The 27,465-nt window shown below is 43.7% G+C and overlaps 1 protein-coding gene across 6 annotated transcripts in view; it reads left to right on the top strand.

The window, feature by feature from the left end:
* The window catches only part of syne1b (spectrin repeat containing, nuclear envelope 1b), a 145,967-nt gene that overhangs the window by 96,934 nt on the left and 21,568 nt on the right, over positions 1-27,465 (top strand). For all 6 annotated transcript variants that reach the window (XM_055863726.1, XM_055863731.1, XM_055863727.1 and 3 more), the window contains 25 exons: positions 89-271; positions 811-960; positions 2,999-3,175; positions 3,384-3,539; positions 3,739-3,894; positions 4,611-4,781; positions 5,059-5,192; positions 5,357-5,561; positions 6,430-6,612; positions 6,849-6,995; positions 8,523-8,677; positions 8,957-9,104; positions 9,349-9,443; positions 11,229-11,463; positions 11,899-12,093; positions 12,317-12,442; positions 18,022-18,177; positions 18,933-19,091; positions 19,302-19,468; positions 21,289-21,451; positions 21,846-22,033; positions 24,203-24,353; positions 26,159-26,341; positions 26,547-26,684; positions 27,112-27,303. In XM_055863726.1, coding sequence (XP_055719701.1) covers positions 89-271; positions 811-960; positions 2,999-3,175; positions 3,384-3,539; positions 3,739-3,894; positions 4,611-4,781; positions 5,059-5,192; positions 5,357-5,561; positions 6,430-6,612; positions 6,849-6,995; positions 8,523-8,677; positions 8,957-9,104; positions 9,349-9,443; positions 11,229-11,463; positions 11,899-12,093; positions 12,317-12,442; positions 18,022-18,177; positions 18,933-19,091; positions 19,302-19,468; positions 21,289-21,451; positions 21,846-22,033; positions 24,203-24,353; positions 26,159-26,341; positions 26,547-26,684; positions 27,112-27,303 — 4,113 coding nt within the window. The remainder of the gene's footprint in view (positions 1-88; positions 272-810; positions 961-2,998; positions 3,176-3,383; positions 3,540-3,738; positions 3,895-4,610; positions 4,782-5,058; positions 5,193-5,356; positions 5,562-6,429; positions 6,613-6,848; positions 6,996-8,522; positions 8,678-8,956; positions 9,105-9,348; positions 9,444-11,228; positions 11,464-11,898; positions 12,094-12,316; positions 12,443-18,021; positions 18,178-18,932; positions 19,092-19,301; positions 19,469-21,288; positions 21,452-21,845; positions 22,034-24,202; positions 24,354-26,158; positions 26,342-26,546; positions 26,685-27,111; positions 27,304-27,465) is intronic.

A 27,465-nucleotide genomic window follows, 5' to 3' on the forward strand; every position in this document is an offset into this window, starting at 1 on the left:
TTATCCGGATCTTAAAATCTGCCAGCTGTATACACATACTAGTTATATTCCATGTTAAACTGACTGTTAAACCGTTCTCTGTTCACAGGAGTTCTGTAAGGAGGTGGAGACTCATTCGTCTCTGAAGTGCTCTGTGATGACAGAGGGCAACCAGCTCATGAGGCTGAAGAGGGTTGACACCGCAGCCCTGCGTTCTGACTTGGCCCGCGTGGACTCACAGTGGACCCAACTACTCACACGCATCCCAATGGTGCAAGAGAAGCTACACCAGGTACTGTCTGACCTCTGAACCCAAAACCAAATCTGGCGTGAACACTGTCCAGCTACTTGATTTAGTAACAGTGGTTAACAGTAACTGTGTCTCACGAGAGACAAGGCACAGCACCCTATTCCACTACATAGTGCACTACTTTTGACTAGAGCCCAATGGGCCTTGGTCAAACTTTGTACCCTATGAAGGGAATAGGCTTCCATTTGGGATGCAGTTTAGGTACTGCCGGAAACAGGCTTATCTGGTCAGGGCAAATAGGATTAGTGTTTGACTCCTACTCTTCTGCTTCACTCTCATACAGTAGTTAGATCAAGCAACACCTTTTCTCGACCATGTTGTGTATAGAAGTTCTATCTATTAGAGGAATGTCTATTTTTTACTATTTTTGTATGCAAAGAAGCTCTCCTTTTCCCTTATTTAGGAATGCCAGGCTGGAATCAAAAAGTAAAAACAGAGCAATTCAGTTTGGATCCAGGCTAGTAGGCTATTTTTCTCCCTTTTGCATACCTTTCATATTTTGGCCCGTTTCTTTTCCTCAGCTTCAAATGGAGAAGCTGGCCTCTCGCCACGCAATCTCGGAGCTGGTCAACTGGATGTCTCTGATGGAGATTGTGATCAAGGAGGACGAGGAGAACCTGAAGGGAGCAGTGGGGTCGACGGTCATCCAGGACTATTTACAGAAGTATAAGGTAGGGAACAAAACACTAAATAGGTTTCCGTCCAATTGGCGAGAGATTTTCCTGCGAATATAAAAAAACTATATGCTCATTTTCCCACCAGAGATGTTTCCATCGAATTGACTTGAAGATAAGTCTGTGCGTGATGACAGTGCACACAAAAATACCTTTTGCGGTTAAATTCCCATGTACCGAAATAACAATACAAGTTAAATGGGTTTCCATTGCATTTTCAACTCTACTGATGGTTCTCACAAAACTGTTTTAGATAGCGAGTATGCCCGCTCTGGTATTGGCACGTGTGCTCTAGCCAACAGTGTAGCCAACAATTGGCTACATCGCCAGTATAATCTACATCAGGGGTTCCCAAACGTTTTCACTCAGGCCCCCCTCCCAGCATTGGGGAACATCCCGTGCCCCCCCTGCGTGAGTGCCACGTCTATGTACTATGGGCACAATCACTGTTCATGACAGAAATTGTTCACATCCCTCTTGTTGGCAGATAGAACATTTTGCAGTTTTAAAGCAAATGTTCTTGCAATTCTATACATTGTAGCAGGCTCAAGCATGTGGGGTTTCCACGTCACCAAGTTCAATAACAAAACATGCACCAGTAGCACAAATAAATGCAAATGAGGAGTTTATTCTGGATTTTGGTACACTGGGGAAGAAGGGGGAATTCACTAATCACCTCACAGTCCACAAGCCGTTCTCGTTGTCCGTTCCGTTTTACAGGGGTAATCCTCACACTCGGGTCCTCAGCCAATCCGGTCTAGTACACAAGGGAGGTAGTCTGTCAGTCCAGGTCACAACGGGTAATCTCACTGATATTGCTCTCTCTTTTCCCACTCTTCATAACGCACTTGGCTCTCTCCTACTCTGCCCCTTTGTGCAGGCTGCTTCCTCCTTTATCCCCAAGCACTCCCTGGCTTAACAAATGACAGCCTTGCCTCGTTGGGGCAGGAAGTCCATATAAGGCTCGGGGGTGGAGCCCGCGGTCTGCCAGATATCTCCCCTCAATAACCACGCCCCTCACCTCTCCCTGCCGTCTGCCACAACATTTTGACATGTCTAATGTCTTAGTCATGTGACGTTTGAGTGACTCGAACATTACTACAAAATCTATGGGCTAAAAATCCTACATGTAGCTTAAAAGGTTAGCTGACGTGGGTTAGTTGATCTGGACATTTCTAACAAGTTCTAAGGTATGCAATGACAGACATGACAAGAGGAATACTGATGATGCACTACCCAATTTTCGAAATTTCACCTCGTGCTACTATTACAACTTTCAAAAGTTAGTTGAAAGCCAAAAAAAATAAAAAAATAAACGATCCACAGTTTGGGAACCATTGGCCTACATGATGAGATTATTATGGCCAAAAGAGCAAGATTTTTTATTTGTCAAACGGCAGCCAAGCGTCGATCATCATGTCACCAGATTAAGACACTCAATATGTATTGGAAAGGAGCATCAAGCATCAACCTTGCACTTTCACCACCCTGTGAAGTTCTTCGTAACTTATTTAATCTGTAGCCTAATAAACGGCACGCTTTCCCGAGTTGTAGTGGGAGGACCACACGTCATCGCGTGACTCCAAGTTTATTTCGATACGGTTATTATATCAATATTTGCTCATAAAAGCGGTTCCACCGACATTTCTCGCATAATTCATTTTACCGACACAAAAAGATCCCACCTTGTCTAGGGTATTTTGTTTTGTCGACATTTGGAAAGTTTACAGAAACATTTTCTATTTCCATCATTACATTTTTTTTCTGACATGCACTTTACTCTCATACAAAGGTTGGATGGAAACATGGTTTCTAAGACTAAAATATTCCATATATATTTCAAGTATTTCTTGTCTTAATGGAGGACCTTCTGTACATTCTCACAACCCATCGTAAATAACGAATGACTCTCTCACTCTAAAAGATAACGCAGAATACAACTGCCTGTTAGACAATAAAGTAATCTTCTTTTTGTCCTTCTCTTTTGCCTTATCTCTCTCTCTTTCTCTCTCTCTCCTTCTTTCTACTTCCCCAGGGCTTCAGAATAGATGTGATCTGTAAGCAGCTGACGGTGGACTTTGTGAACCAGTCTGTGCCCCAGATCAGTGGTCAGGATGTGGAAAGCAAGCGCAGCGACAAGACAGACTTTGCGGAGAGGCTTGGAGTCATGAACCGACGCTGGCAGCTACTACAGGGACTCATCACGGAGAGGGTGAGAGAGAGAAAACAAACCACTTTCAACCTCAACTTTCAGGGTTCTACCTGGAACCAAAAAGGGTTCTCCTATGGGGACAGCCGAAGAATCCCTTTGGAACCCCTTTTTCTAAGAGTGTAGAGACTAGTTTTGATCAGAGGGATTATTTCATTGTCTCAGTACAACGAATTCTAACAGTATGTGCCCTGCTGTGTTGTGTGGTAAGGTCCAGTTCCTGGAGACTCTGCTGGAGGACTGGTTGGACTATGAGAACAACATACAGGGCCTGAAGACCTGGCTGCTCGCTCAGGAGGAGAGGCTGAAGAGGAAACACAGGATAGAGGACCTAACCTCCATACAGAACGCCCTCAAAGATTGCCATGTAGGAATACTCGCTGTCTACACTTTGTATTGATTTATTATATAAATCACATATTTTTTTTACACTGTGTATATTATACTCTGTAGGCCTTTGGGTTTCAATTGTTTGGTTTTTATTCAATGAAGAATCTTAATCAGGTTATTGATCTTGATGTTGATCTTAAACCTCTGACCGCTCTCTCTTTCCACTGCTCCTGCAGGAGATGGAGGAGGTGGTGAAGGAGAAGGAGGGTGAGGTGGAGCGCGTGGAGGAGCAGGCCTGTGCCCTCATCCAGAACAAAACAGACGAGGCCTGTGCTGTCGTCATGGAGACACTCCAAGCTGTCAATCACACCTGGGCTAACCTAGATCACCTTGTAGGCAGAGCTATCTTATCTTCTGTCAATTTCACTCTATATATGTCTCCCTCATCCTCTATTAATTCTCTATAGAGTGTAAATAATGTGTGCTTTGTCTCTGCGTTAGATAAGAGTATATGAGAGTGATAATAGATCTAGCCCACTATAAGTACCCCATAGTCACCTATTACTGCATACTCTGCAACTGCCCCATTTTAACTACCTCACACTCACTAAGCCACTATGACGATCCCCCGTTGCAGAAAAGTACTAAACAGATCTGCCCTATTTTACCTACCTCACACTCACTAAGCCACTATGGCGATCCCCCGTTGCAGAAAAGTACTAAACAGAACTGCCCCATTTTAACTACCTCACAATCACTAAGCCACTATGACGATCCCCCGTTGCAGAAAAGTACTAAACACAACTGCCCCATTTTAACTACCTCACACTCACTAAGCCACTATGACGATCCCCCGTTGCAGAAAAGTACTAAACAGAACTGCCCCATTTTAACTACCTCACACTCACTAAGCCACTATGACGATCCCCCGTTGCAGAAAAGTACTAAACACAACTGCCCCATTTTAACTACCTCACACTCACTAAGCCACAATGACGATCCCCCGTTGCAGAAAAGTACTTAACACAACTGCAAAATCAAGTAAGCTCCTTGAATTACTTTTTAAGTGCAGACCTCATTGTTCTTCTCCATCTCTGCTCCGCCCCAGATTGGGCAGTTGAAGATCAGCCTTGTGTCAGTGCTGGACCAGTGGAGTCTGTACAAGCTGTCTTCAGAGGAGATGAACGGCTACCTGATGGAGGGGAGGTACTCTGTGTCTCGCTTCCGCCTCCTCACCGGCTCCCTGGAGGCTGTACAGCTACAGGTGGAGAGTCTACAGGTAATTCTAGGACGAACATGCATCTCAGGCTTTTAGAAATGTGTTTTTTCCCCCAACCTGTTTTCTTGAATGACTGGTTAAACCTACACAGTAGCCCAATTGCAATTCGCTCCCTTATGCACTAGTTCCATCCCCCTCAAGGATTTAAACACATTGGATCGGTTTAAAAAATATGGTAGACATGATATCCAATACTTCTACGTATTTGAGGGGTAGTGGAGAAGTGCACACTTCGGGAAGAATTTGGCCTAATGTGTTTGTGACTTGTTTTGTGTAGAACCTACAGATGGACCTGGAGAAGCAGGAGAGCAGTCTGAGGAAGTTTGGCTCTGTGACACACCAGCTGCTGAAGGAGTGCCACCCGTCAGTGTCCGACAGCCTCAACAATACCCTGAAGGACGTCAACGCTAGGTTTGTTTGTTTATTTGGATCACTTTAAGACCACCAAGGGGGCTTATCTTCCATGAATGGGTGAGAACCACGGGTGTTGATCAGTTGATCCAACAACAATATGATGTTATTGATCCAGGATCCATTGATCCAAGATGTTCATCATCTATGTATGTTGTGTCCAGGTGGAGCAGTCTGCTGGAGGAGATCTCTGAGCGTCTGAGGAGCAGTAAAGCCCTGTTACAGCTGTGGCAGCACTACAAAGAGCTGTATGAACAGAGCTGCTCCAGCGTCCAGCTGCAAGAGGAGCAGGCTGGCCAGCTATTGGAGACCGCCTGCAGCAAGGACATCGCAGACGAGGAGGTGTCCACCTGGATTCAAGACTGCAGTGTGAGTTGGAACAGGGACAGTGTTGGATTGATCCTTTTACATACACATAGGACTCAGTATTCATAAACTGTCATCTCCCATCAAGGCCTTTTTGCCTATTGTCAAGAGAATTTGGTTCTCAATGTTCATAAACTGAACTTCAATTAAACTACTCTGTCTGTTACTAAGAATTTGTAAGGTTCTTATTGAAATGAAACAGACAGAGGCCAGTCTACAATAGTCAGCAGGTTTATTTACGAGAGCGCAGCCCATCCTTACATGTACATTGGTTTATATACCTCTCATTTCGTCATAACTGTCCCTCCTCCTCTAAGACAATGACAATATAGTTCACAAGTCTTCTCCTTCTCATACATTGTCTGCCACCTGTTATACAATCTACTACAAGCCCAAGGTCTCTCCCCTCCCTGGGTGGGGACAGAATGTCCTGAAAGGAACACAGTAGTACATCTTGTCTGTCGATAGCTCCTCTTATCATTTGTTTCACACTTGCACCCTGCTTACATACTAAAAAGGAACAACAAGTCCTTGTTCTAGTTTTGACTAAAACTACACACATCAGATTTATAGATTTATGAATTCTAATAAATTTCATTCAGTCATACAGTGACAGGTTAGAATTCTGTTAGTTACAGTTCTACGTTAAATGTATACATCATTTAGTCATTATTCATAAAAATCATAACACCTATATGGTCTATTATGGAAAGAAGTGTCACACTTTAATCAGATGCAAGTTTCCCGGTTTAATGTCCTAAGCTTTCAGTCAACAATGATCCTTGATCCTTTGGTCATATTGCTTTGTAATAATAGATTATTTGTGTTCTGTTACACTCATGTGTGTTGGTGTATGGTGGTGTCTCTCCAGGAGTTGCTGCGGGCTCAGGTTCCAGTGCAGGCATCTCTACAGGTTCTCCAGGAGCTGGGAGATCAGCTGAAGCAACAGGTGGACACCTCTGCAGCGTCCGCCGTCCAGTCAGACCACCTCTCTCTAACCCAGCGCCTGGCCACCGTGGAGCAGGCCCTCAGCAGGCAGCTCATTACACTACAGGTACAGGGGAATATGGGACCAGATTTACCCAACAAGACAAGCTTTTACCACGTTGAGAAGTTAGTGCAACCTCATGCTTCTGAGATCTTCTGAAGAATGTACTTTTCAGTTGCTTCATTAGCCATTGGTTCATTCCTCTTGACTTTGAAAAAAAGTATTTACATTTCAATGGGACACCTGGATACATTTTGCATGTATAAATAAATACATCTCTTGTCCTCCAATCCCTCCTTCAGATGGGAGTCCAGGACTATGAGACCTTCAGTGAGCAGCTGGATTCGTTGGGTCGCTGGATGGTGGAGGCCGAGGAGGCTCTGAAGGTCCAAGATCCCAACGGTTCTTCAGACCTGTCCATCATCCAGGACCGCATGGAGGAACTCAAGGTAAGTCAGCACCGTGATCTAGCTATATGACTGTGATCCAACTACACTGCTCAAAAAAAAGGGAACACTAAAATAACACATCCTAGATCTGAATGAATGAACTATTCTTATGAAATACTTTTTTCTTTACATAGTTGAATGTGCTGACAACAAAATCACACAAAAATGATCAATGGAAATCAAATTTATCAACCCATGGAGGTCTGGATTTGGAGTCACACTCAAAATTAAAGTGGAAATCCACACTACAGGCTGATCCAACGTTGATGTAATGTCCTTAAAACAAGTCAAAATGAGGCTCGGTAGTGTGTGTGACCTCCACGTGCCTGTATGACCTCCCTACAATGCCTGGGCATGCTCCTGATGAGGTGGCGGATGGTCTCCTGAGGGATCTCCTCCCAGACCTGGACTAAATCCTCCACCATCTCCTGGACAGTCTGTGGTGCAACGTGGCGTTGGTGGATGGAGCGAGACATGATGTCCCAGATGTGCTCAATTGGATTCAGGTCTGGGGAACGGGCGGGCCAGTCCATAGCATCAATGCCTTCCTCTTGCAGGAACTGCTGACACACTCCAGCCACATGAGGTCTAGCATTGTCTTACATTAGGAGGAACCCAGGGCCAACCGCACCAGCATATGGTCTCACAAGGCGTCTGAGGATCTCATCTCGGTACCTAATGTACTGGCCTGTCTCCTGGTAGCGCCTCCATGCTCTGGACACTACGCTGACAGACACAGCAAACCTTCTTGCCACAGCTCGCATTGATGTGCCATCCTGGATGAGCTGCACTACCTGAGCCACTTGTGTGGGTTGTAGACTCCGTCTCATGCTACCACTAGAGTGAAAGCACCGCCAGCATTCAAAAGTGACCAAAACATCAGCCAGGAAGCATAGGAACTGAGAAGTGGTCTGTGGTCACCACCTGCAGAACCACTCCTTTATTGGGGGTGTCTTGCTAATTGCCTATAATTTCCACCTTTTGTCTATTCCATTTGCACAACAGCATGTGAAATTTATTGTCAATCAGTGTTGCTTCCTAAGTGGACAGTTTGATTTCACAGAAGTGTGGTTGACTTGGAGTTACATTGTGTTGTTTAAGTGTTCCCTTTATTTTTTTGAGCAGTGTATAAAAAAAGGTCAAAAACTCAATCCTTTCTTCTCCTCGTGTACACTCATTGGAGAAGACTTGACAGGCGAAAACAATATGGTGGAAGCTCATTAGGCTAGTCTTTTACATGGTCCATTATTTTAGATTATATCGATAAAGGAAAGGAAACAATTCTTAGACAATATGCCTTTTAGCAGACACTTCAATCGAAAGCGACTTACAGTCATGCATGCATTCATTTTAGGTATGGGTGGTCCCGGGAATCAAACCCACTACTGTGACGTTACACGCGCCATGCTCCAACTGAGCTACAGAAGACTACAAACAGTATATTAGACAATTAGAAAAATCCATTGTCCCGGGGTGAGTTAATGTCACCGAGACTCACTACTAGTTATGCTCTTGTTCTCCCTGCAGAGAAAGATTCTGAGATTCAGTAGCATGGCCCCTGACCTGGAACGTCTGAATGAGCTGGGCTATCGGCTTCCTCTTAACGACACCGAGATCAAACGCATGCAGAACCTTAACCGGAGCTGGTCCTCAGCCAATGCCCAAACCACCGAGAGATTCAGGTAAGGTTGAAAACTGAAGTTCATGAAATAACTTCAAAGATTGACGTTTTTTCAAAGAGATTAAGGTCAATTCGTGACATATTAAATGACATTGGGGACTTATTCTGACTTGACATCTGTGTGCTTAACGAGAATTTCCGCACAAGTCTACGTCAATAAATGAATTAAGAGAAAGTCTTGAGTTGGGGCCACTTATCTTAACTCTGTATCGGGCCCATAATTATTTCATTGACTGAAGGTTTTTGGGTCTGATATTATTGGTTCTTGGTCTCTCCTCAGTAAACTGCAGTCGTTCCTGTTGCAGCACCAGACGTTCCTGGAGAAGTGTGAGACGTGGATGGAGTTCCTGGTACAGACGGAGGAGAAGCTAGCGGTGGGGATCTCTGGGAACTACCAGAGTCTGGTGGAGCAACAGAGAGCACACGAGGTACTGGAGGAGTCCTGCTGGAATAGAACCCAGCCGGAAAAACTTGTTATAGTGACTTCAATCCAGATTACAACTTGTTCTAAAACAGTTCTGGTTGTGATGACATAATTTCATCCAGCTTTGCATGCTGGGATTTGGGACGTCTGGATTCCATAGAGTCATCAGGACTGCTATGGTGCAATAATTACTGCAATGTCGCTATCTAAGATGCAGTTAACCAGATCTGAATGTGTTTTCTCTGCAGCTATTCCAAGCTGAGATGTTCAGTCGTCAGCAGATCCTTCACTCCATAATCAGTGATGGCCAGAGGATGCTGGAGCAGGGACAGGTGGATGAAAGGTACAGTACACTGCCTCAGTATGTAAAGTGTGTTGATACACATACAGTTGAAGTCGGAAGTTTACATACACCTTAGCCAAATACATTTATTTATTCAGAATTCCTGTCATTTAATCCTAGTAAAAATTCCCTGTCTTAGGTTAGTTAGGATCACCACTTTATTTTAAGTAGTAGAATAATAGTAGAGAGGATGATTTATTCCAGCTTTTATTTATTTCATCACATTCCCAGTGGGTCAGAAGTTACATACACTTAATTATTATTTGGTAGCATTGCCTTTAAATGGTTTATTTTGGGTCAAACGTTTGGGGTAGCATTCCACAAGCTTCCCACAATGCGTTGGGTGAATTTTGGCCCATTCCTCCTGACAGAGCTGGTGTAACTGAGGCAGGTTTGTAGGCCTCCTTGCTCGCACACGCTTTTTCAGTTCTGCCCACACATTTTTTATGGGATTGAGGTCAGGGCTTTGTGATGGCCACTCCAATACCTTGACTTTGTTGTCCTTAAGCCATTTTGCCACAACTTTGGAAGTATGCTTGGGGTCATTGTACATTTGGAAGACCCATTTGCGACCAAGCTTTAACTTCATGACTGATGTTGCTTCAATATATCCACATCATTTTGCATCCTCATGATGCCATCTATTTTGTGAAGTGCACCTCTCCCTCCTGCAGAAAAGACACCCCTACAACATGATGCTGCGACCCCCATGCTTCACGGTTGAGATGTTGTTCTTCGGCTTTCAAGCCTCCCCCTTTTTCTCCAAATATAAGGATGGTCATTATGGCCAAACAGTTCTATTTTTGTTTCATCAGACCAGAGGACATTTCTCCAAAAAGTATGATCTTTGTCCCCATGTGCAGTTGCAAACCGTAGTCTGGCTTTTTTATGGCGGTTTTGGAGGAGTGGCTTCTTCCTTGCTGAGCGGCCTTTCAGGTTATGTCAATATAGGACTCGTTTTACTGTGGATATAGATCTTCACAAGGTCCTTTGCTGTTGTTCTGGGATTGATTTAAACTTTTCACACCAAAGTACATTCATCTCTAGGACACAGAACGCCTGTCCTTCCTGAGCGGTATGATGGCTACGTGGTCTCATGGTGTTTATACTTGCGTACTATTGTTTGTACAGATGAACGTGGTACCTTCAGGCATTTGGAAATTGCTCCCAAGGATGAAACAGACTTGTGGAGGTCTACAATTTTTTTTCTGAGGTCTTGGCTGATTTCTTTTGATTTTCTCATGATGTCAAGCAGAGGCACTGAGTTTGAAGGTAGGCCTTGAAATACATCCACAGGTACACCTCCAATTGACCCAAATTATGTAAATTAGCCAATCAGAAACTTCTAAACCCATGACATCATTTTCTGGAATTTTCCAAGCTGTTTAAAGGGACAGTCAACTTAGTGGATGTAAACTTCTGAACCAGTGGAATTGTGATACAGTGAATTTCAAGTGAAATAGTTGGAAAAATGACTTGTGTCATGCACAAAGTAGATGTCCTAACCGTCTTGCCAAAACTATAGTTTGTTAACAAGAAATTTGTGGAGTGGTTGAAAAACAATGACTCCAACCTAAGTGTATGTAAACTGTATCATGATACCCATAAGATGCACTTGAAATAAACTTGACTTATCTTGATGTACACCTGTCTCTTATCATTCACAAAGCTATAGATGAGTGCCTTGGCAGAAACATAGTCATTTTTGTCAGATTTGTATGACTTCTCTACGGTATATCCATATAATCTTTCCTTACCTTACTGTAAATATCCTGTCTCATGCAGGGATGAATTCAACCTGAAGTTGGCACTGCTGAGTAACCAGTGGCAGGGTGTGGTGCGTCGCACCCAACAGAGGCGGGGTATCATCGACAGCCTAGTCCGCCAGTGGCAGCGCTACAGGGAGATGGCGGAGAAGCTGAGGAAATGGCTGGTGGAGGTTTCTCACCCGGCCGAGGCCCTACAGGTTGGGATGCCCGTACCCCTGCAGCAGGCCAGATCCATGCTGGACGCAGTTCAGGTACTGTAGGTTCAACTCACTCTGATGACCTCATGATCCTAGCTACCTACTTCTTGGTAATATTTAAACGTGTGACTATTCATACCACAACTCACTCTCACCAATATGACTGTGCTGAATGGGACTAGCTTTTTTCACCCTGCAAAAATATGGCTCTGGAGATGGAGATGTATTTCATGGATAACAGTATTGTACTTATTCCCAAAAGCCTGTCCTCACCCTTTCAACTTTGCCAAAGAACAAGGCAGGGCTGACATCTATCACCTTTATTGTTTGCTGTTATCATAGAGCCATTGGTAAGGGTTAGAGTTAAGGTAAGGGTCAGGCATCAAGGTTCTGTAGTGGCATCAAGGTTCTGTGTTGGCTACATCCTACAAGTGGAGGGTTAGGGTCAGGGTTACGTTCTAACTGTCCTGTGTCTCTGTGTTCCTCCAGCTGAAAGAGAAGGTCCTACAGCGGCAGCAGGGCAGCTACATCCTGACGGTGGAGGCTGGGAAGCAGCTTCTCCTGTCTGCAGACAGCAGGGTGGAGGTGTCTCTGCAGGGAGAGCTCACAGGCATCCAGGGCCGCTGGAGACACGCCAACATCTGCCTGGAGGAACAGAGGAGAGAGCTGGCCAACCTGATAAAGGTACACTGCACCAAACTGTAACATTAAACACACAGTAACTTTAACTTGACCTTTTTGGAGGTTTACCTTTTAACTGCATGTAGATTATTCACTTCAACTGCAATCATAGGCATTCTTATTGTCCTGAATGATTAATTGATTGAGGACATATTTAATACTTCGATGTTAACAGAAGATGTTTAAGTACTGACACACTGTGTGTGGATATGCTTGTGGTCCACAGGACTGGGAGAGATGTGAGAGAGGCATAGAGGGTTCTCTGGAGAAGCTGAGGGCGTTTAAACGGCAGCTCTCTCAGCCCCTCCTTGATCACCACGAGGACCTGCAGGCTGAACAGATGCGCTGCAAGGTAAGCCTGAGTCCGGTGCTCTTGGAGAGGTGTACTAAAACCACATATCACCAGTGTGCTTTTGATTTTATAGGTTTGAGATTCTCGTGTGATAGTTAGAGAAGTACAGTATCTTTAAAAGTAAGGGGTATGTGAACCAGCACAGTACAATAAACAGACAACTTTTTCAATCCCATGTAGGTGATATGATTTCACAGATGTTTCCTTCACGCATATTTTGAATGTTCGTCTTGGGTATTGGACCTTTGGACCATGTCTGGTCCTCACATTTCTCTGGACAGTTATGTTCAGATAAACTCTCATTGAACAGTGGGTTTTATTCTTGACAATAATGACTTTAGAGGCTTTAGAACACCTTGTTTTGGAGGTATATTTAACTGATGTAATTATATTCAAATAACATTTTATTGGTCACATGCGCCAAACACAACAGGTGTAGACCTTACAGTGAAATGCTTACTTACGAGCCCCTAACCAACAATGCAGTTTCAAAAAAACACGGAAAGAATAAGAGATAAAAGTAACAAGTCATTAAAGAGCAGCAGTAAAATAACAAGGGCGAGACTATATACAGGGGGGGGGGGGGTGTACCGATACAGAGTCGATGTGCGGGGGCACCGGTTAGTTGAGGTAGTATGTACATGTAGGTAGAGTTATTAAAGTGACTATGCATAGATGACAACAGACAATAGCAGTGGTGTAAAGAGGTGGAGAGGGGGGTGGGCAATGCAAATAGTCTGGGTAGCCAGACTAGATTAGATGTTCAGGGGTCTTATGGCTAGGGGGTAGAAGCAGTTTAGAAGCCTCTTGGACCTAGACTTGGCGCTCCGGTACCGCTTGCCGTGCGGTAGCAGAAGGAACATAGACAAACTTACTTGGCACCTTTATGGGTCTGATCTAATTACAACATTTCTCCAACATTCCCCACACCAATGCCAGGAGCTGGTCTGCAGTACTGACTCACTAAGGATGTGATGAACATAATAGCCAGGTCATTACATGGCATTGCGGTTCATGATCCAAGTAATCAGGAAATGGATTGTATTACTGGGTTGTTCCACCAATTCGGTGTCTTTTGAGAAGTATAACTTCGTCCTAATTTGTTTAAATATTTTTACATTCTGTCATGAAGAGCATATGTTCAACTTCATAAAAAAATGACTCTAGTAAGTGCCAAATAAAGTAACGGGGTTGACGATTGACAACCATAAAATCCCCTTTTGACAGGAGGAATGGAAGCTTGTTGTTGTGCAACAGGAAATGGCAATGGAATGCAATCTTCACAAAAACATTTTTATTGTTAAAAATATTTCTATCCTGTCTATCTATGGGTAACAGGCAGTGGCGATTTTAGCATGTAAATCTTGATGGGGCAAACCCCCCAAAATTGGGGGGATGCATGGCGGCAAAGCCACAACACTAAATAATATATTAATTGCACTATAACGGTGACAAACGGTGCCCACAAAATGTTAGGGCCTACATGAAGCTGTCCCAACAGCAGAGTTCCAACAGCAGTCCCAACACCTTACCACTGCTACACCTGGCTATCAGCGGAGCCTTGTCTGGCAGCGAAACAGTTCATTCAGCCTCATTTACTGCCTTTTAAAAAAACTGATATGGCTGATATGGTTTCTACTGACAATTGAGATGTACAAACTATGGCATAAGGGGACAACAAGTAGATAAGAGGCAATCCGTTATTTCGATCAAGACATTAATGAGCAAGCTAGGATGGACGTAGTCAATATAACTATTTGTTCAGCACTTTTGAAGTGTACCGAGACAGAATTCAGAACATGGGCCGTTCTTACAGTGTTCTCCCAGTACACCAAGTCAGAAACGTCGGATAAATAAAGGGGGCATATAAGCAGACAATGAAAACTCTTACAATATTTGATGATGGCAGCATAGTTACATTAGAAGTGCCCATCCAAAAAGGCTCAAGGTCATTGGCCACAGATAAAATTACGTCAAGTCACGTTATATCTACAGTTGCTTTGATTGGACTGATCATATCAACATCACACTTTCAAAATCTTAGCTAGCAGTCATCAGCATGAATCAAGTCGACAACCAATGAATGGTTTGGAAGTGCTTGAATTTTCGAGCTCTACTTTTAGATTTGGCAGTGACGTAGTGTCCCCATGAGTGACAGGACACGGAGACAATCACGGCGCAACTAGAGAACGTTACCATCCCCTACGCTCCGTATTTTCCGCTGGCTGCCCCACCACCACAGAAAGCACTGAGCTAGGCTGAAACACCTGCATTTGGAGCTGCCTTGTTCAAGAAAGGTAAAAGGAGACCATGTTTGTATGGAGGCTTTATTAACTCAATGATTTTGTCTTTTTTTTTTTTTTTTTTACTTTGTTTGCAAACTGATATGTGACACTTATTAATGCCAAAATAATATGCAAAATAGGTAACCCACAAAAAATGTGGGGCTCATGCCCTGAATGACGGGTCGCCACTGGTAACAGGGTTGACGTGTAATGCTCGAACTGGCTCAGATTTCCACCACAAAACACCCCAAAATTGCCAAAAAGAGTAGAACCAGCTCACCTGCTTTTACACTATGATTTGACTATAAGATGTTCATTGCTTCTTTTTGATAAATATTTATAAAGGAATAGTTTCACCATATTAAAATGAGAGTTCAGTTTACGTAACAGCGTTGACCTTAAAATGAGGGACTGACGTAAATTAATCACTTATCACACAAACAAAATAATAATCTTCATAAATGACTTTGTCAAAGCAACAAAATAACTAGGGCTTTACAATGATGGAGACATTTTGGGATTAAGTGGGTTAAAATCTTCCTAAATGTCACAGAGGGTGCATGGAGGGACATGTTAAGCTGCAGCTGGCGCAGAACAGAGTGGCACGGTTTGTTCTTAATTGTAATCAGAGGGCAGATATAAATACTATGCATGCCAGTCTCTCTTGGCTAAGAGTTGAGGAGAGACTGACTGCATCACCTCTTCTTTTTATAAGAAACATTAATTTGTTGAAAATCCCAAATTGTTTGCATAGCCAACTTACACACAGCTCTGACACACACACTTATCCCACCAGGCATGCCACCAGGGGTCTTTTCATAGTCCCCAAATCCAGAACAAATTCAAGAAAACGTACAGTGCCTTGCAAAAGTATTCATCCCCTTGCTGTTTTTCCTATTTTGTTGCATTTCGATTTCATGTAATGGACATACACAAAATAGTCCAAATTGGTGAAGTGAAATGAAAAAAAATTACTTGTTTAAAAAAATTATAAAAAATGAAAACCTGGAAAGTGGTGCGTGCATATGTATTCCCATATGTATTCCTATGTATTCCCTTTGCTACCCTTTGTAACGAAGCCCCTAAATAAGATCTGGTGCAAACAATTACCTTCAGAAGTCACATTATTAGTTAAATTAAGTCCACCTGTGTGCAATCTAAGTGTCACATGATCTCAGTATATATACACCTGTTCTGAAAGGCCCCAGAGTCTGCAACACCACTAAGCAAGGGGCACCACCAAGCAAGAGGCACCATGACGACCAAGGAGCTGTCACGTTCCTGACCTGTTTTATGTTATTTTTGTATGTGTTTAGTTGGTCAGGGCGTGAGTTGGGGTGGGCATTCTATGTTTTGTGTTTCTATGTTTAGGTGGTTTGTAATTAGCCTTATATGGTTCTCAATCAGAGACAGGTGTTTGACTTTTCCTCTGATTGAGAATCATATATAGGTTGGCTGTTCACACTGTTTGTTTGTGGGTGATTGTCTTCCGTGTCTGTGTTTGTGCACCACACGGGACTGTTTCGGTTTGTTCGTTCATGTATGTAGTCTGTTTCCTGTTTGTGCGTTCTTCGTCTATTGTAAGTTCTCATAGTCAGGTCTGTCTACATCGTTTATTTGTTTTGTAGTTTATTCAAGTGTTTTTTCGTGTTTTCGTTTTCGTCTGTCAATAAATATATATGGATTCCACATACGCTGCGTTTTGGTCATCCGATCCTTCTCTCCTCTCCTCGTCCGAGGAGGAGGAAGAACTAGACACCCGTTACAGGAGCTCTCCAAACATGTTAGGGGCAAGGTTGTGGAGAAGTACAGATCAGGGTTGGGTTAAAAAAAATATCTGAAACTTTGAACGTCCTACGGAGCACCATTAAATCCATTATTAAAAAAATTGAAAGAATATGGCAACATAACAAACCTGCCAAGAGAGGTCCGCCCACCAAAACTCACGGACCAGGCAAGGAGGGCATTAATCAGAGAGGCAACAAAGAGACCAAAGATAACCCCGAAGGAGTTGCAAAGCTCCACAGCGGAGATTGGAGTATCTGTCCATAGCACCACTTTAAGCCATACACTCCACAGAGCTGGGCTTTACGGAAGAGTGGCCAGAAAAAAGCCATTTCTTAAAGAAAAAATAAGCAAACGCGTTTGGTGTTCGCCAAAAGGCATGTGGGAGACTCCCTCAACATATGGAAGAATGGTCAGATGAGACTAAAATGTTGCTTTTTGGCCATCAAGGAAAACGCTATGTCTAGCACAAACCCAACACCTCTCATCACCCCGAGAACAGCATCCCCACAGTGAAGCATGGTGGTAGCAGCATCATGCTTTGGGGATGTTTTTCATCGGCAGGGATTGGGAAACTGGTCAGAATTGAAGGAATGATGGATGGCGCTCAATACAGGGAAATTCTTGAGGGAAACCTGTTTCAGTCTTCCAGAAACTTGAGACAGGGACAGAGGTTCACCTTCCAGCAGAACAATATCCCTAATACTGCTAATGCAACACTCTAGTGGTTTAAGGGGAAACGTTTAAATGTATTGGAATAGCTTAGTCAAAGCCCAGACCTCAATCCAATTGAGAATCTGTGGTATGAATTAAAGATAAGAGCGTCTGCTAAATGACTTAAATGTAAATGTAAATGTAAGATTGCTGTACACCAGCGGAACCTATCCAACTTGAAGGAGCTGGAGCTGTTTTGCCTTGAAGAATGGGCAAAAATCCCAGTGGCTAGATGTGCCGAGCATATCACAAGAGACTTGCAGCTGTATTTGCTGCGAAAGGTGGATGTACAAAATATTGACTTTGAGGGGGTGAATAGTTATGCACGCTCAAGTTTTCTGTTTTTTATGTCTTATTTCTTGTTTGTTTCACAATAAAAAATATTTTGCATCTTCAAAGTGGTAGGCATGTTGTGTAAATCAAGTGATACAAACCCCCCAAAAATCTATTTTAATTCCAGGTTGTAAGGCAACAAAATAGGAAAAATGCCACGGGGGTGAATACTTTCACAAGCCACTTTACAGTATTATAAAGAGCCCTTATTGCATGGAACTTACAATTATTATACTATGTTTAATACTGAATACAGGCAGGCTCACATAATGTCCAGATAAATTATCTGTAGGTGGGCTTAGGCCTATCATGAACTGTGTCCTAAATGGTACACAAATGGAGTGCACCATGTATGGCATACGGTGCCATTTAAAATTGACCCGTGATGTCTTTAAAAATATTCAGATTAACATAGCCTTGGTTGCTTAAAGCAGATGATAACGTTCTCTCTCCTATGACCAGGACTTGGAGAACACGTTTGATGGCTGGACAGAAGACCTAGCCCACCTGACGGTGCTGAGGGAATCCCTGTCTAGCTACATCAGTGCTGAGGACCTGTCTGTTCTACAGGAACGTATAGAGCTGCTGCACCGCCAGTGGGAGGAGATCTGTCACCAGGTACTGTATGGCTGTTGAATATACTGCTGTGAGGAGAAGCAGTCTCTTCCCACGGCCTCTGTGTTTCTGACGCAATGGGTGTGTCATCAGTCTAGCGAGAGAGACTAGAGCTGTCATTTTAAGTTGTAATGACATGTGGTGCCAAATGGTGGTGCTGAAGCTCCACAATAGGCCATGGCTGCACTATGTACGCATAGTTATGGGAACAGGGTTGCAGGCTTGCACTGATTGCTGACTCGTGCAGGAAGATCTGCAGCAGACTATGGTCAATATGATTGAATAGTGGTTCTGCAGTCTTCTTTATCGCCTTTGTGAAACATATCTCTGGTGATTTCATAAAGCTGGAAGCGTAATGTTTGGTATAACTAGACTTGAGATAGAGAGAACTTTCATGCAAAACAGTACAGGATGTTTCCCCTTCAAACTACATCCGGTGGTGTATGTGAATATAGGCCACATACCAGATAGTGACAGGAAGTCACACAGTGCTAGCTTTAGATGCATTACATTAGGTAACACCGCTACATCACTGCTACCTCTTCGTTCATGTTCTGCTAAATCTATGCATGTTGCCTAGTACTGCTAGTTGTGTATGTTTCTTTTTTTATATGAAAATGTTCATTTCTTTCTCTGTGCAACTAGCTATTATCCTTACCATGGGGAAATCATTTCAAATGAGTATATGTATTTACAACACCTGTGTATCTGTGTCTTGCTGTCTCTCTCTCTCTCTCTCTCTCTCTCTCTCTCCATAGCTATCCCTTCGGCAGAATCAGGTGAGTGAGAAGCTGAATGAGTGGGCCGTGTTTAACGAGAGGAACAAGGATCTGTGTGACTGGCTTACCAACATGGAGAGCAAGGTGTCCCAGAATGGAGACATCAGCATCGAGGAGATGATCGAGAAGCTACGCAAGGTAAACACCAACCGATACCAGACCTTGTCTTTTTGTTTGTGTTTGATTAATTAGACAAATGTCCCATTGAATTGGTCTTCTCTACTCTGAATTGCTTCTATGAGAAATGCTTGTAGAAGTTGATTCCTCTTTGAATAGTGTTTCAGTCCAAACTGTTACACTATTCTCACTTTTACATGATCTGATGACAGTTTTTACTCCCTCTCCCAGGACTACCAGGAGGAGATAGAGGTGGCTAAGGTAAACAAGCTGCAGCTGCACAAGATGGGTGAGCGCCTGGCCAGGGCCAGCCACGAGACCAAGGCCTCTGAGATAGAACACAAACTCAGCAAGGTGGGCGAGCGCTGGCAACACCTGCTGGACCTCATCGGAGCCAGGTAAGGAGTGCATTCGGAAAGTATTCAGACCACTTGACTTTTTCCACATTTTGTAACGTTACAGCCTTATTCTAAAATGGATTAATGACAAAGCAAAAACAGGTTATTAGAAATGTTAGCAAATTTATAAAAAATAAATAAAAAAAACTGCTATAACATTTACATAAGTATTCAGACCCTTTACTCAGAACATTGTTGAAGCACCTTTGGCAGTGACTACAGCCCAGAGTCTTCTTGGGTATGACGCTATAAGCTTGGCGCACCTGTATTTGGGTAGGTTCTCCCATTCTTCTCTGCAGATCCTCAAGCTCTGTCAGGTTGGATGGGGAGTGTCGCTGCACAGCTATTTTCAAGTCTCTCCAGAGATGTTCGATCGGGTTTAAGTCCAGGCTTTGGCTGGGCCACTCAAGGACATTCAGGGACTTGTCCTAAACACACTCCTGTGTTGTCTTGGCTGTGTGCTTAGGGTTGTTGTCCTGTTGGAGGTTGAACCTTCGCCCCAGTCTGAGGTCCTGAGCGCTCTGGAGCAGGTTTTCATCAAGGATCTCTCTGTACTTTTCTCCATTCATCTTTCCCTCGATCCTGACTAGTCTCCCAGGCCCTGCTGCTGAAAAACATCCCCACAGCATGATGCGGCCACCACTATGCTTCACTCTAGGGATGGTGCCAGGTTTCCTCCAGACGTGACGCTTGGCATTTAGGCCAAAGAGTTCAATATTGGTTTCATCAACCCAGAGAATCTTGTTTCTCAAGGTCTAAGAGTCATTTAGGTGCCTTTTTGCAAACTCCATGCGGGCTGTCATGTCCCTTTTACTGAGGAGTGGCTTCTGTCTGGCCACTCTACCATAAAGGCCTGATTGGTGGAGCGTTACAGAGATGGTTGTCCTTCTGGAAGGTTCTCCCATCTCCACAGAGGTACTCTAGAGCTCTGTCAGAGTGACCATCGGGTTCATGGTCACCTCCCTGACCAAGGCCCTTCTCCCACGATTGCTCAGTTTTGCCAGGCAGCCAGCTCTAGAAAGAGTCTTGGTGGTTCCAAACTTCTTCCATTTAAGAATGATGGAGGCCACTGTGTTCTTGTGGGCCGTCAATGCTGCAGACATTTTTTGATACTCTTCCCCAGATCTGTGCCTCGACACAATCCTGAGCTCTACGGACAATTCCTTTGACCTCATGGATTGGTTTATGCTCTGACATGCACTGTCAACTGTGGGACCTTATATAGACAGTCTTTCCAAATCATGTTTAATCAATTGAATTTACCACAGGTGGACTCCAATCAAGTTGTAGAAACATCTCCAGGATGATCAAAGGAAACAGGATGCACCTGAGCTCAGTTTCGAGTCTCATAGCAAAGGGTCTGAATACTTATGTAAATAAGGTATTTCTGTTTTCGCTTTGTCGTTATGTGGTATTGTGTGTAGATTGATGAGGAGAATGTTCTATTTAATCCATTTTAGAATAAGACTGTAACGTAACAAAATGTGTGAAAAGGGAAGTGGTCTGAATACTTTCCGAATGCACTGTATATACTATGGCCGGGTTTGTTTACACACGCCATTGGCGTTAATATTTTCTTTGATGCAGCCTTCTTGACTTTCAGAAACTCCCTGGCTGGCCCAGTGTACAGTACTGTACTTAGCACAATTTGACCACAATGGGACTTCCTGGTAAAATATAGCTTCAATAAAGTAAAAACAATGAGTGGAAAGAAGTGGTTTAATGACTTTGTTAATTGTTTTTAGGTGCTTCTTTTACTAGGAATCTGCTGTGTTATGTATGTTTTTCTAAAACAAGCATCATGTATTCGGTTGCTATAGAGTGAAGAAGCTGAGGGAGACTCTGGTGGCAGTGCAGCAGCTGGATAAGAACATGAGTAGTCTGCGGTCCTGGCTGGCCCACATAGAGACTGAGCTATGCAGACCCATCGTCTATGACACCTGTGATTCCCAGGAGATACAGAGGAAGCTGGACCTGCAGCAGGTAAATACCCCGTCAGCTTGGTGGTCCCAGATCTGTTTGTGCTGTCTTGTAGACTCCTGTAGTCGTTGTCATAGCGGTTGGCAAGATGGCACAAACAGATCTGGCACCACCAGGCTACCGCATCAGTGGGCTGTGAGTACTTTGAAAACACACTGTAGTTTACACCCCTTGGCATAGCTATTAATACAGCTACTGTACATAATCAATGATGGATGCTTATGTTGATATTTTATAGATCCTTTTTTAGTTCCTAGCAGACAGGCTTACAGACAATACAATAGAGAAGGGCTTATTGAAAAATCTTAGCAGGTTTCTTGGTTCTGAAAAGATCCCACCCTCTTTCTCTAACATAGCGTACCATAACGTCCTTCCATCTTTCTCTCCATCTATCCAGGAGCTTCAGCGTGACATAGAGAAGCACAGTACAGGTGTGGCGTCTGTGTTGAACCTGTGCGAGGTGCTGTTGCACGACTGCGACGCTTGTGCCACGGACACAGAGTGTGAATCTATCCAGCAGGCCACTCGCAGCCTGGACCGCCGATGGAGGAGCATCTGTGCCTTGTCCATGGAGAGAAGGCTCAAGTAAGAACTACACAGTTTAACTTAACCTTTTGCTGCAGTGGGCTAAATCAGGGTCACTCAGAGTGTTTTCTTGGTAGTCTTAAACAAATCTACTTTGAAACAAAAGTATACACCTCACACACATGGTTATGGGCTTAAAAAAAGAATACACAGGGCCTTCCAAGTGGCACAGTGGTCTAAGGCACTGCATCGCAGTGCTTGAGGCGTCACTACAGGCCCAGGTTCGATCCCAGGCTGTGTCACAGCCGGCCGTGACCGGGAGACCCATGAGGCGGCCGGGTGCCTGCAAGCTGACTTCGGTTGCAAGTTGGACAGTGTTTCCTCTGACACATTAGTGCAGCTGGCTTCCAGGTTAAGAAGCAGTGCGGCTTGGCAGGGTCGTGTTTCGGAAGATGCATGGCTCTCGACCTTCGCCTCACCCGAGTCCGTAGGGGAGTTGCAGTGATGGAACAAGACTGTAACTACCAATTGAACAGAAAAAGGGGTACAAGTGAAAGTAAAAAATAAAACACACACACACAAAAAAGACATATATCATGTCAGATATAGAGTTTTGAGTTTGCATCCCAATATTACACTTTATATACAGTACCAGTCAAACCTACTCATTCAAGGTTTTTTCTTTATTTTAACCAAGTTCTACATTGTAGAATAATAGTGAAGACTTCAAAACTATGAAATAACACATATGGAATCATGTAGTAACCAAAAAAGTGTTAAACAAATAAAAATATATTTTATATTGGAGATTCTTCAAAGTAGCCACCCTTTGCCTTGATGACAGCTTTGCACACTCTTGGCATTCTCTCAACCAGCTTCACCTGGAATGCTTTTCCAACTGTCTTGAAGGAGTTCCCACATATGATCAGCACTTGTTGGCTGCTTTTCCTTCACTCTGCGGTCCAACTCATCCCAAACCATCTGAATTGGGTTGCTGTCGGGTGATTGTGGAGGCCGGGTCATCTGATGCAGCACTCCATCACTCTTCTTCTTGGTCAAATAGCCCTTACAAAGCCTGTGTGTGTGTTGTGTCATTGTCCTGTTAAAAAACGAATTATAGTCCCACGAAGCACAAACCAGATGGGATGGTGTGTCGCTGCAGAATGCTGTGGTAGCCATGCTGGCTAAGTGTGCCTTGAATTCTAAATAAATCACAGACATTGTCACCAGCAAAGCACCCCCACACCATCACACCTCCTCCTCCCATGCTTCACTGTGTGAACCACACATGGGGAAATCATCCGTTCACCTACTCTGCATCTCACAAAAACACGGCGGTTAGAACCAAAAATCTCTAAATTTGGACTCATCAGACCAAAGGACAGATTTTCACCTGTCTAATGTCCATGGCTCGTGTTTGTTTGCCCAAGCAAGTCTCTTCTTCTTATAGGTGTCCTTTAGTAGTGGTTTCTTTGCAGCAATTTGACCATGGAGGCCTGATTCACGCTGTCTCCTCTGAACAGTTGATGTTGAGATGTGTCTGTTACTTGAACTCAGTTTCTGAGGCTGGTAACTCTAATGAACTTACCCTCTGCAACTCTGGGTTTTCCTTTCCTGTGGCGGTCTTCATGAGAGCCAGTTTCATTTGATGTTTTTTTGCGACTGCACTTTGAAGAAACTTTCAAAGTTCTTGACATTTTCCGGATTGACTGACCTTCATCTCTTAAAGTAATGATGGGCTGTCATTTCTCTTTGCTTATTTGAGCTGTTATTGCCATAATATGGATTTGGTATTTTACCAAATAGGGCTATCTTCTGTATACCACCCCTACCTTGTCACAACACAACTGAATGCCAAGAGTGTGCAAAGCTGTAATCAAGGCAAAGGGTGTCTACTTTGAAGATATAAAATATATTTCTAAAATATATTTTGATTTGTTTAATACTTTTTTGGGTACTACATGATTCCATATGTGTTATTTCATTGTTCTGATGTCTTCACTATTATTCTACAATGTAGAAAATAGTACAAATAAAGAAAAATCCTTTATTGAGTAGGTGTGTTCAAACTTTTGACTGGTACTGTACATCACAGAAGACTTATTTTTTCAAGAGTATCATCAAGCAAAGTGCGGTGATGTAACTCTAGGGTCGGTTAGTCTATTTGAAAGCTTATGATGTAGGCTGTCACCATAACTTAAAATAGTCCATATCGTTTTCATTTCTAAGGATTGAAGAGACATGGCGTTTATGGCAGAAGTTCTTAGAGGACTTTGCACGTTTTGAGGAGTGGCTAGTGACCTCAGAGAAGACTGCTGCTCTGCCCAACTCTTCAGGCGTGCTCTACACTGTGGCCAAGGAAGAACTAAAGAAGTTTGAGGTACAGTACAACTATTACAGACCACATTATTTGATATGCTGTAAACCACTATATTCTCTCCCCATGTATCTCACATTCAGAAGACAGTACCTCTACAGTACAGTCGTGGCGAAAAGTTTTGAGAATGACACAAATATTAATTTTCACAAAGTCTGCTGCCTCAGTTTGTATGATGGCAATTTGCATATACTCCAGAATGTTATGAAGACTGATCAAATGAATTGCAATTAATTGCAAAGTCCCTCTTTGCCATACAAATTAACTGAATCCCCCAAAAAACATTTCCACTACATTTCAGCCCTGCCACAAAAGGACCAGCTGACATCATGTCAGTGATTCTCTCGTTAACACAGGTGTGAGTGTTGACGAGGACAAGGCTGGAGATCACTCTGTCATGCTGATTGAGTTCGAATAACAGACTGGAAGCTTCAAAAGGAGGGTGGTGCTTGGAGTCATTGTTCTTCCTCTGTCAACCGTGGTTACCTGCAAGGAAACACGTGCCGTCATCATTGCTTTGCACAAAAAGGGCTTCAAAGGCAAGGATATTGCTGCCAGTAAGATTGCACCTAAATCAACCATTTGATTTAGGTGCAAGATCATAAGGAATCATAAGGAACTTCAAGGAGAGTGGTTCAATTGTTGTGAAGAAGGCTTCAAGGGTGCTCAAGAAAATCCAGCAAGCGCCAGGATCGTCTCCTAAAGTTGATTCAGCTGCGGGATCAGGGCAACACCAGTACAGAGCTTGCTCAGGAATGGCAGCAGGCAGGTGTGAGTACATCTGCACGCACAGTGAGGTGAAGACTTTTGGAGGATGGCCTGGTGTCAAGAAGGGCAGCAAAGAAGCCAATTCTCTCCAGGAAAAACATCAGGGACAGACTGATATTCTGCAAAAGGTACAGGGATTGGACTGCTAAGGACTGGGTTAAAGTCATTTTCTCTGATGAAACCCCTTTCCAATTGTTTGGGGCATCCGGAAAAAAGCTTCTCCGGAGAAGACAAGGTGAGCGCTACCATCAGTCCTGTGTCATGCCAACAGTAAAGCATCTGGAGACCATTAATGTGTGGGGTTGCTTCTCAGCCAAGCGAGTGGGCTCACTCACAATTTTGCCTAAGAACACCGCCATGAATAAAGAATGGTACCAACACATCCTCCGAGAGCAACTTCTCCAATTTGGTGACGATCAATGCCTTTTCCAGCATGATGGAGCACCTTGCCACAAGGCAAAAGTGATAACTAAGTGGTTTGGGGAACAAAACAACGAACGAAACTCCCCAGACCTTAATCCCATTGCGAATTTGTGGTCAATCCTCAAGAGGCGGGTGGACAAACAAAAACCCACAAATTCTGACAAACTCCAAGCATTGATTATGCAAGAATGGGCTGCCATCAGTCAGGATGTGACCCAGAAGTTAATTGACAGCATGCCAGGGCGGATTGCAGAGGTCTTGAAAAAGAAGGGTAAACACTGCAAATATTGACTCTTTGCATCAACTTCATGTAATTGTCAATAAAAGCCTTTGACACTTATGAAATGCTTGTAATTATACTTCACTATTCCATAGGAACATCTGCCAAAAATATCTAAAGACACTGAAGCAGCAAACTTTGTGGAAAATAATATTTGTGTCATTCTCAAATCTTTTGGCCACGACTGTACATATCTAGACAAAACTCATGGATGCACTAACTTGTCTCTGATACTAAATGATCAATTGATCAACTGAATGATTAATCAATTTCCTCGATCAATACTAAATGTGTGGGTTGATAAATATATATATTTTAATTATATGTTGTCCTGTAGGCATTCCAACGTCAGGTCCATGAGAGTCTGACCCAGCTGGAGCTGATCAATAAGCAGTACCGCCGTCTGGCCAGAGAGAGCCGCACCGACTCCTCCTGTCGCCTCCGGGAGATGGCCCACGACGGTAACCAGCGCTGGGACAACCTGCAGAAGAGGGTGGCCTCCATCCTCCGCAGGCTCAAGGTGCAGAGTCGCGTCCATCCTTGTTGAGCAACTGTAACACAACAGGAAGTCTTATATATAGTCCAATTCTACACTCCTAAACATCCGTAGTGCTCACGGAAAGAAATCACGAGGAGTGTCTGCCCGAAATTGCAATTCATTGGTAAATAAATTTTTTGCTGCCGAGAAATGTGTATCCTAAAGAATCCCTTCATGATTTCTCCAGCACTTTATCAGTCAGCGTGAGGAGTTTGAGACGGCCAGAGACAGCATCCTGGTGTGGCTCACGGAGATGGACCTGCAGCTCACCAACATAGAGCACTTCTCAGAGTGTGACATCCAGGCCAAGATCAAACAGCTCAGGGTAAGAATGCCCACAATACCTCACCCCTTGGTGCTGCCCAGGTACATGGTACTGGTCATTTTTTAAACAACTTTATTTAACTAGGCAAGTCTGTTAAGAACAAATTCTTATTTACAATGACGGCCTACACCGGCCAAACCCGGACGACGCTGGGCCAATTGTGCGCCTCCCTATGGGACTTCCAATCACGGCCGGTTGTGATACAGACTGGAATCAAATCAGGGTCTGTAGTGATGCCTCTAGCACTGAGATGCAGTACCTTAGACCGCTGCGCCTCTCTACGTCATCATTTTTGCTAATAAGTTTCACACCTTGTGGTTGTGAACTCAACCTTACTTGGTTGGTCTCTGCTTCTCTTCCACTTTTTGACAACCGCTGATGTAAAATGAAGTACATTTGACTGATTGATTGATTGATTGTCTACCAGGCGTTCCAGCAGGAGATCTCTCTGACCACTGGGAAGATTGAGCACATCTTCCACCAGGGTGAGGTGCTGCTAGAGAAGAGTGAGCCTCTGGATGCCGCTGTTATAGAGGAGGAGCTGGAGGAGCTGCAGAGATACTGCCAGGAGGTGTTCGGACGTGTGGAGCGCTACTACAAGAAGCTCATACGCCTACCGGTAAGCCTAGGGATGACGGTAAGCCTAGGGATGACATCTACTGGCCCCCTTGGTTTGATTTTAATGTTGGGTGACTTGGCTTCTAGCACCCTTTCATAGTTTTTTTTTCAAGAGGATAGAGTTGAGCACATTCTCTCCTGTGGCCATTTTTCCAACTAATGC

The sequence above is a fragment of the Salvelinus fontinalis genome, chromosome 15, assembly GCF_029448725.1.
Source record: "Salvelinus fontinalis isolate EN_2023a chromosome 15, ASM2944872v1, whole genome shotgun sequence".
Classification (NCBI taxonomy): Eukaryota; Metazoa; Chordata; class Actinopteri; order Salmoniformes; family Salmonidae; genus Salvelinus; species Salvelinus fontinalis.